The 10,180-nt window shown below is 37.6% G+C and overlaps 1 protein-coding gene across 1 annotated transcript in view; it reads right to left on the bottom strand.

The window, feature by feature from the left end:
• Positions 1 to 92: 92 nt before the first annotated feature.
• LOC135694747 (cytoplasmic dynein 1 heavy chain 1) overlaps positions 93 to 10,180 on the bottom strand; it is a gene marked incomplete at its 3' end in the record, with an annotated part of 51,692 nt that continues 41,604 nt past the window's right edge. The window contains 21 exon segments of the mRNA XM_089109586.1: positions 93 to 203; positions 1,081 to 1,223; positions 1,530 to 1,653; positions 1,919 to 1,987; positions 2,101 to 2,194; positions 2,389 to 2,467; positions 2,973 to 3,076; positions 3,475 to 3,596; positions 4,030 to 4,131; positions 4,292 to 4,462; positions 4,599 to 4,712; positions 5,170 to 5,293; positions 5,490 to 5,550; positions 6,475 to 6,747; positions 7,218 to 7,293; positions 7,924 to 7,998; positions 8,185 to 8,287; positions 8,428 to 8,522; positions 8,826 to 8,960; positions 9,378 to 9,543; positions 10,020 to 10,107. Coding sequence (XP_088965712.1) covers positions 93 to 203; positions 1,081 to 1,223; positions 1,530 to 1,653; positions 1,919 to 1,987; positions 2,101 to 2,194; positions 2,389 to 2,467; positions 2,973 to 3,076; positions 3,475 to 3,596; positions 4,030 to 4,131; positions 4,292 to 4,462; positions 4,599 to 4,712; positions 5,170 to 5,293; positions 5,490 to 5,550; positions 6,475 to 6,747; positions 7,218 to 7,293; positions 7,924 to 7,998; positions 8,185 to 8,287; positions 8,428 to 8,522; positions 8,826 to 8,960; positions 9,378 to 9,543; positions 10,020 to 10,107 — 2,429 coding nt within the window.

Raw genomic sequence — 10,180 nt, 5'->3', positions numbered from 1 at the left:
TGCCACCCGTCAGGCAGATAACTTTGCGATATCTTGCCCTTCACTAAGGCATAACTTTCGCATAACCAAGGCATCGGGGTAGGAGCACCTACCTGAAGTTTGAGCTCCTCGAGCGACCAATGGTTTGCCTGTGCAACGAACTGTCGTGTGGCAGTGATGTAGGCCTCGGGGATAAACAAGCCACCGAGCCATACGGTCACATTCTAAAACAGATAACACCCGTTAGGAGAGATTCTCTAAAGCTACAATCAGTCTCTCGACAATTGTTAATCAATATACAGTTAGATCTTTTAGTACCATGGGCTTCTTGTAGCATCAGACATTACAACATAAATGAAAGCTTCTGGAAAAAAGCGCTGCCATTAGATAATCAGACCATTGTACAACTACATTTTCTGAACAACACTTGCAACTTTTCGAACAGTACAATGTAGGAGCAAGCGCAAAAATCAATTTTAGCAAATGTTATAACCGTGTCTCTCCATCTACAATGCCAGCTAAAAGTTTTGAAAAACCAACAGCATTTTTATCCCAGTCGCAGTCTCCCCTATCTTTTTTCAAACAATGCAAGATTCTTGTCCGTAGAACTACACTATTCGAACGAAATTTGTAATTTTACAACTAGGATGTCTGAGGTTCTTTTCCAACATTTTTTGGTAAAGAAGGATACTTAGCTTTTAGAAATAGATCTAGAATTGATTGAAATTGATTGAGTGTCCCAAGTACTTTTGTCATGCATTGTACAAATACTGTTTTCAACCCCCACCATGATAAAAACAACTTCCGATGATAGTCAAAGCGAAAAAGTCAGAGAACCGATCATCTGCACTTGAAGCAACAGAAGACTGATTATATAACAACATCGGAGCCACAGTAATGATTTTTCTGTAAATGCAATTGCAGCTACTATGTTTTCTACTTTTGCAACGCGTTTAGTGGTCTGAATCATCAAATACGCCTTCAAAGGCACAATCAGACGACATAAATTGATATATTGAAGGTTAAGGTGCAAGCAACCAGACAAAGGCAATAAAATGTATTAGCCTAAGGCGGCGTTTCAAAGTAGCTCCATGCTGGCACCTTAAGCTCTTTAGCTCCTCCACTGTTTGCGGCTTGAGAGATTGTTTGCAACTGTTTGACTCTTTCTGCAAAGTCGGCAATCCATCTAATGACGGTCAGATCGTTTGGAATTGTGTACCGGTTCCAGTGTTTTGGGATCACGCCTTGAAAGAAATAATAACAATCAAAATTATCATGTTTGATTCTGATTTTGTTATGATGATTCTGTTGATTGATCATAAATAATGGCAATGACTATGATGATGATTGGAAATGATTGATGATTGTGATCAATGATTGACAATGATGATCGATGACTGATGACGATGATCAATGATTGCCAATGATGATCGATGACTGATGACGATGATCAATGACTGATCACTGTTCAATATCGTTGTATCAGGCTTAACCTAGGATAAGGTTCTGAATGCAAAATGTTTAACGAAATATCTTCACATGTGACTAACCTTTGACCAATGCCTCCATCAATGTTCGTAGATGATTTGTTTGCTTCTTTGATCCAGTACAGACCAGTACAATGTCATGCAAGTCAACCAAGATATCATGCAGTAACCTTGCTCCTGCATTCACCTAAAAAACAGACATACTCTGAATTGCAAACCTTAGGGAAACTACGTCCGCCTGGAAATCAGAGACGTACCCAGTGCCAGAGTTATAGGAACTGATAGGGTAAGCGAAAAGGGTAGGCAAAAAGGGCAAGCCAAAATGGTAAGTGAAAAGGGTCAGCGAAAAGGGTGAGCAATAGGGTGATAAGGTGAGCGACATTCTGAATAAATGGGGAGTAAACAAAATAAATTTAGAGCAACTTTTGCAACAAAAACCATCTAAGCATTACCTCACGTTCAAAAAATCGGAAGAGCGGATCTTTAATGTTTTCCAGTGTTCTCTTCATTGGGGAGAGTTTCTAAAACACAAAGATGAATCAAGTTAACAGCCTGAATAAAAAAGTCGATTCGGGTGAAAATGCTTAATTATAACAGCAAAAAAGCAAGCATTTGCAACTTGAATGGGTCCTACCTCAGGCAAGAAAGATAGCCAGTTTTTGACTGAGGTGGCCAATGTTTTCATCCAGCTTGGTCTAACATCTCCTTCTTGAGCTTCCTTCTTTCCACTACAAGATAAGACTTGTTGTTAGTTGTGGATCTTTTGTTACGTAAATAGTTTAGACAAAATGGTAAATTTTTTAATCAACAGAAGCCTCTTAATTACTTCCGACGTTTTGACTGTCCCCTTCAATTGTAGTCGAATCGTTCAAACGTCACAGCACTGGATTTGTTATTGGGCCTATTTAACTATCCATCATACCTGATTTCAGGGGTGTAGGCCAGCTCGTCTTCCTCACTCATCATTTGCATTTTGAGAATCTTGACCAGCATCTGGTCGCCTAAAAGATATTTGTAAAAATAAGTTAATCGGCAAGATATATATGAAAAGAGGCAAGCTTCAAGTTTAGAGGTTCGATGGAGTTGCCAGCAAACAAGCTCTTGTATCACGAGTAAACAGAACATTAGTTATCATATCAAACAGAACGTTTTCACAAGGTATCATTTTTGTTAACCGAACATTAACCTAAATTCTCTGAACCAACGAAATTCTGGTAAACTGGAATTTTCACACCCCGGTTGAAATCTGCTTTTCACTTACTCTTCGAAAGATTATTGATTCTTTTAATTTTAACCACGTATCATGACACCAATTCTTAACTTTTCATCAACATGCCCATGAACACATTATCAAGCATTCTAAAATTTTGCTAGCCTCTAAGACGACCAAATGAGGCTCCTATCATTATTCTCTACAATTTTCTATATCCTGATATCCTGTGGATTGTTTGGGAATTTCTAAGATTTAATTTCTGTTCATACATCTAAGAGTATCAAGAATTTTACCAAGGGTGGTGAGAATGACTTTCTCTGCGTTGTTAGGGAGACCAAGCCAAGATGGACTTTGGTAATCTGGCAATCCCTCCGCCCATTGCAGGAACTGCTCTCGCCTGAAAATGAAAGTAAATAACAATACAGATGATTTTCACAAAGCAAAAAAATCTGACCAAGTTAATAAAAGTGTTAAGACATATGCAACTTTCTTTCATTGTGTTGCAAGTTATAATTTACCAAATAGACCATTTCTATCGGATATCTGCCTCATCCCGTCCTTTTGGTGCTGTTCGTCTCTGACAATTCTTAAACAATTTTTCATGCACGTAAAAGCATATCTTGAGACGAATTTGGGTATTTTACGTGAGTTTATCGCATTAGATAATTGAGAAACAATACAAAGAACAACAGAAGAAGAGCATACGTGAAGAGAAACAATAAAAGTCAGAAAAAAGGAAAATATATTTCAAGTATCTAGGAACAGAAACTTGACACATATGCTCTTCTTACGAACCTAATGCCATCAGGAACTTTGACATTTTTTCCTTTCTGCCCGTCAACGTCGATAACAAGTGGGAAGTCGGATTCAAAGCTTTTTGCAGTGAAAATTCTGCTTACGAATGATTGCAGAAGTCGCTGGGAAAGAAGTAAAAATCATATGAAAATGAACATGTGAAAACTGGATGAATATCTACAGCACTTTAGAACATTTCATTGAATTCAACTGGAAGATTTCATGTTTTGGGTGGAACTAAAAATTTGAATTCTTAGCAAAAATCAACAGCACCTTTGGTGGTCATCAATACATCTAAAGAGGTTTTATGTGTGATAATGAGCTGTGATGCTGAATTTTGATTAATCTAGTCATATTAAAATGACGTTCTGCAAACGATTACACTGAGGAGCGGTTACAATGTTTTAAGCTGGAAAAATAATGAACAATGGGACAAATATAAAACGGCACAAATTATAACAGTAGTAGTAGCGATTGACTAATGGTGACAAAGTGTCCGCTATAATGTTACTTCAACGATCACTAGGGCCAGAAATGTCGTTGTAACCTACGTACCTGGTCAAAATCGTTGTCTATTCTTCCACCATAGATAGACTGGCCAAGCAATGTACGAATAGCATCCCAAGGTAGTTTCTCTGGTCTGATATTTGAACGACCCTACAAAAGACGAATACCGAAACCATTTCTTTAAGCTATACATGAACAAAAAATATTCATTAAAACTAACGTGATTTGGGCCAACAAAAGCGATTAAACATTGCAGCTGGAGACGACTTAAAAGGGATATTTTGTAAGGAAGACCGAACAGGCACAATACCTGGCTTATAGAGTCAATCCATGCATCGAGTGTGTCACAAGCCATTCTCAGGTCAGACTCACTGAACTCATAAACTTTTGACCAGCCGAGGGGAGCGTATCTAAGGCGCTCTTGAACAATGGCGTGAAACCAGGCCAGCAGGAAATACATTCTTGCCCTCTCGCCAGGCGCCTAAAAGGAAGAGAATCGCAGGTGAAAAGACAAGCATTAGCAAGACTTATTGATTGGTAAAAGGATTAACGCGCGTTAAGTAAACGGAAATTAAATAAGGTATAGAGAGCTGCTGGTAGTAATGGAATTTACATACACTGCACATTCTTGCAGACGGGATGGTACTGAAGGTCCGTAATATGTTTGCTTTGATACCAGGTGGAGGCTCGTAGACGAAAGCCCTGGACGCTCGAAGGAGATTGACTGGGACCTGGGAATGGGAAACGAACTGAGTTAAGGAGAAGGAAATGAATTGGACTAATAAATACAGTTATTCAGTGGATTGTATAATACAATATATACAGCAAATACATAAGAATATTAACAAAGAATAACCGTAGAGGACAGAAAATGATAACATCACATAAAAAAAACATCACATAACACTTATATGTAGTATTACAAAGTGAAGGAAGTATTGTAGAATTTGTCACGATTTTCAAAACTTGACTGTATAAACATAACATATATACCTCCATCGAAAATTCAAGAGATAATTACCAACTGTTGATACGAATAATTACAGGTTCCCATTGCAAAGTTACCTTTATTGAACCATACTAGAGCTTTGAAATAAGATAGTTGGAAGAAAATTTTTTTGGGGTTTTCCTTAACAATAACATCTCAATTGAAATGCAATATCTACCAAGGAAAACTTCAAGACATACCTTGGGCGTAATTTCCATGGTCATGAACAATCGGAACGAAGGATGGGGTGTCAGTGTATGCAACTTCTTCTCAACAGTCACCAGCCAACTCGGCGCAAGATGTACGTTTTTCAGCAATACCCATCTGCAGAACAAACGTACTTGATTAGGTCACTAACTGACTCCTTTATAAAAAGAAACTATTACTCAAAATATTTGCTTACACTATAAGGCTCGTAGCCATTGCTTACGGTAGCACGAATCTAGAATATCTAACGATGCATCCAGAACTAGTAAAAAGTAACTGGAACAAGTGTTGTGCAAATAAAACAAGAACGTACCGTCCGGACTTGACAGATGAGTTGATTGCCTTCTCTGCTTGACTGAATCCCTCAGCAGAACCTAAGGATTTTCGTAATCAGAAATCAGTATCGCTGAAGAATGTAAATAAAAGTAAGCTATAATAATACTAAACCATTAGTTTCATAGTCCCGATTCTAACTAGAAGTGTCATGCTTCTTCATATTCAATCGACGGTAAATTGCCGAAAAGTAAAAGGAAAATTGAGAGCTTATGTTTGCAGTATGGAATTGCCAATGTTGGGTTGTTTCTATATAGAATTCTGACGACTAACAGTAGTTCTGACTTTGTTTTTTTAGTCCTTTTAATGATTCATTCCTACACTGAAACTGTTGGAGTGAATGGAGGCTGCAGATCAATGGAAATGATAGGCAGTACTATGATACTTTCGTTGTTTTATGGCTGCAAGTAGAACGTGTTTGCAAAAGAGGCCCAGTAAAACACTGGGCACAAATTTGCGGCTGAGTACATTCAACTCACACACATTCAGACAGCCAATTGGTGACGACGTAAGCAATATCAAAATAGGAAATGAGTGATATGTTTTCGACGGGTACAGATCTCGCACAGAACAAGCGCAGAATGTTGCTGTACTTGGGTAGACCATCTCGGAGTTGGTGACGCCATGATGGGATTCAATTGTTCTATAGCTAGTTCCAATCCCTCAAGTGGGGGCCAACCAGCAAAAATTCGTGGTGGATAGTGGCCATTCTATTTTTTTCGGCCGAGAAACTTCTTTAGAATAGAGAAAAAACTTTTAAGAATGAAAATCTGAATTTCGTTGATTAACAATAGACTTTGTTTGAGCCACAGAAGTATGTATAAATATCGATAATATAGGCCGCCATCGTATTTATTGCGGTTTTTGCCCCACTGGTGTCGTGGTGTCGCGAACTCTTTGGATAAGCAAGAAGCCAGCCGATGTAAGAAATGTTGCAGCTATTCGACAAAAGTGCTTAAGCACACCTATGGCAATAGAAGTGCACGGCTTGTTGGTCAGTGCAACAAGATCGTCAACCCTCCCACTTGCATCATAACCAGGAACAGAGCAAAGAAGCACTGGAGTGTTGGCTTTGACTTCGTGCTCAACAACATAGGCCAGGTCAAGCTCCTGCTCAGCTTCATGCGTGTAGCTCTCTCCCATGACGGCGGCAACAAACTTTTGGGTTGAATTAATAAGATTGTCTGGTCTGAACGCGTGCAAAAGGATCATTTCGTACAATGCAACACCGATTGGAGCTGAAAAGAAAATTTGATAAATTATATACAAAAAATTTCATAAAAGGGTAATGAAAAAGGTTTCATAAATAACTATCAAGAATAAAAATGGTATAAAAATAATATTTGAAACACTTGTCCTAAGATCTTACACGGGACAACCGAGATTTTAGGTCGTGGGAGTGTATAGAACGCTATTTGGTTCAATTGAAGGTTGAAAATAAGGAACACGAAAAACAAGGAGAAAAGTCTGTTATTTAAGGATCAATAAGTTATCCACGCAATTTGAATCAATGAATATGTTACATCACAACTCATTTCACAGACAAGACATAAACTGTATCTCTCCAATAAATTAAATTCGTTTAGCAAAAGCACATTGAGTAATAATAACATTTTATAAAAATATTTTCATTCGATGTTGGGAGTATGAATCAGTGTCTCCTAAAAAATATTGTTTACAGTAAAAAAAGAGACTAAAGGACACTCACAAAGAGGCTGGGGCACATTCCAACAGACTGGAACATTCTCGGCAGCATTCTGGGACTGAACCCAGCTTACAAAACCCTAAAAATAACAGAAGGGCATTAGTCCTGCGTAAGATTGAAGTTAAATAAAATAAATGAAGCTATTTATAAATAAACAGCAAAGATACACGATAAAGGTTATGATGGAAGGGGGGCAGTAGGTTATCTAGTATATGAGAAAAACATGGTTGGAAATAACGACTCGTGGAATCAGGAGTGAAACTCCATTTTTACAAGAAGCTTTACCTCCGAAAGTAAAAATTCACAAAAAGTTAAAAAACACAACAGAATATAATGAATATACACTGCTAGCTAATCAGAAAATATCACAAAATAAAATATCTTGCAAATTTTCCTACATTACGACATACAGTCAAAATAACGAAAAGATAGATCGAGCCTGAAATCTTTTTGCTTCTAACTAACAGATTATAATCGACACATATCTTAGCTATTAATTGTATATAGTTCACAAAGTCAAGGGTTGGAAAAGGATATGTAGAATATTTCAAAACTGAAAATTAAATGGAAAGCCGAAATTTGTACCTTCCTTTCAATGTGTCTGATAGATTGTTCGACACAAATACCGAATGCGCCACAAGAAAAACAAACCATTCAAAATTCATTGGCGTCGGTTTATGTATAAAAACAAAAGTTAATACTTCCTTACGGGCTTATTTGCACCAATGAAGTCGGCCAGCTTGGCGAAAGGTTCGAGTTTTAAGAGTTGAACCAAAGCATCATTCTAAGAAACAAAAACAGTTTAATTCCATTTTTAAGCAGATATAAAACACATTGACGATTCACAAACATAAAATATAATACTAGATGATGTATATTTCGAAAAATGGCTTATTGTCTCCACACTTATACACCGCTCTAAGAAAATGCAAAGGAGATTAGAGCGTTTAATATACGCGATTGTGGCTACCTGTGACGAAGTGAATTCTGGGAACAGCCGCTTTGTGCTTCCACCAATTACAGCCTCCTTTCCACGTAATAGATGGTCAAATTCAGCATCATACTGAGGTTCTCTGAGGAGCAAAAGAAAAAGCAATAAAATGCAATCCCCTTTCAGATGACAAAAAGTTTAAGCAAGTAGTTTGAAATGTCTTTTCACTGAATTAAAAAGAAAATTGAGCGAAAAGATAAACTGTCATGGAAAGTTACTAACCCCGTCCAGCCTCTCATTCTGATTCGACACAGCAAAACTGCGAATGTAATTCTGTCATCATGTAGCATGCCACGTGCCACCCGATTGTACACGATCTGCAGAATAAACAGCATTTTTGAATCACAGAAACTAACAGTTACTTAAAGGATAAAAAATTCATAACAGATTTTCAGTGTTTCTATTCACTGGAATATTAAAGAAAATATCATGTTCTCGTCGTACAGTTATGTTCAAAAAGATTAGAGATACACATTTTTTATTGTGTACTATTGGGAAGATAAGAAAACAAAATGTCGAATCATATATTTAAAGAAAACGTGATTGCCCCTAAATCGTGAATAAGATTCTGTAGGACTTTCTACTTTTAAAACAGATTCAGATTATATCAGCAAACTGACCTGGAACAGATCTTCTGTTAATATCTTTAGCCTGGAAATGGGATCTCTAACGTCCTTCAGGTGCGGATTTTCATAGAGCACAGATTGGAAAATGTCCAAGAAGAATTTCAGCGAATACTGATACAGAAAGTGGATCTGAAAATGAAAAATATTTTAATAAACACAAATAATTTCCAAATGATAAAAGTCCTTAAATCTTTAAGTAACAAGGTGTCCTTCCGAGATAACCTTTCATTGCATTAAAATAATTAACTGGCTATCATTAGGTTGGGGTATCACCTGTGCTTCACCTGTGTGTGTTCTTTCATTATTAATAAATCCTTTCCCAGGGAAATTTTCACAACAGCCTTCCTTTTTCAACAAACAAGCTTAACAGCTTGCTAAAGTGTTTATTCAGAGTCAAATGCCTTCCTTTTGGGGGAGCCTAAACATCAAACAACGCTACATGACAATGTATGAATTGTCGCACGTTGGTAGACAAGGTGGGGGAAATTGCAACATGGTACAAAACGTGGTACAAATGCAACTTAATATTGAAAAGCAGCTGTTTACCATATTCAACGACTCAAGTGTAAAGTAGATGCTGCTACATGCAGCTGACAGTGGACGATATTGCTCAGACACGCTCTCGACTTCAGCCATAATCAAATCTGTCTCTTCGACTTTCTTTGTCACTTCGGCAGCTTCTTTCTTTAGCGTTTCCAGCGAACCGATGATCCTTAAAAAAATTATCAAATACTTTTCTGTACAAACTTTCGTACCAAACTACTCTGTCCTTTACATAATACAAACGATGTGCTACTGGTCCATTACAATATCAACAAATGGTTTTTAAATGATTTGCAAAGCACCTGGATACTTTATTCCCTCTTAAGCTAGTTGCAACAGAAAACCATAAGGTGTAGGGGGGAGCGCCGTGAATTTAGGTTCAGGTGAAAGATGAGATGCATTTTATATAAAACGAGAACGTTTTTCAAGCAGTGATGAAACCTAGCCTTAACCTATAAGCATAGAATAAAATAAGATGATAGCAAGGAAAGGAAGCAATATATTGGCTCAGCATGCGCGTTTTTAGCGGCTGAAAGCCATCAACCACTCGACTCCACATACCGAATCGTTCAATACCTCTGGCGCGACTCATCACAGCCATACAATACCGTCCAGTTTCTGCTACATAAGACAAACGTCACTCACTTGTCATCGTCTAGGATTCTTCCTTTAGCATCGTTCAGTGCTTGGAGTAACTCCTTCTCCAGATGCCGTAAACGTAAATGGAATTCACCTGGTGAATCAAACGTGTGATTAAACTGCTATTGTCGCTAACATATTCAAAGAAACATCATTACATTAAACGT

The sequence above is a fragment of the Rhopilema esculentum genome, chromosome 8, assembly GCF_057945365.1.
Source record: "Rhopilema esculentum isolate cy_ngs chromosome 8, ASM5794536v1, whole genome shotgun sequence".
NCBI classification, from domain to species: domain Eukaryota; kingdom Metazoa; phylum Cnidaria; class Scyphozoa; order Rhizostomeae; family Rhizostomatidae; genus Rhopilema; species Rhopilema esculentum.
This window is presented reverse-complemented; position numbering and strand designations above follow the sequence as displayed.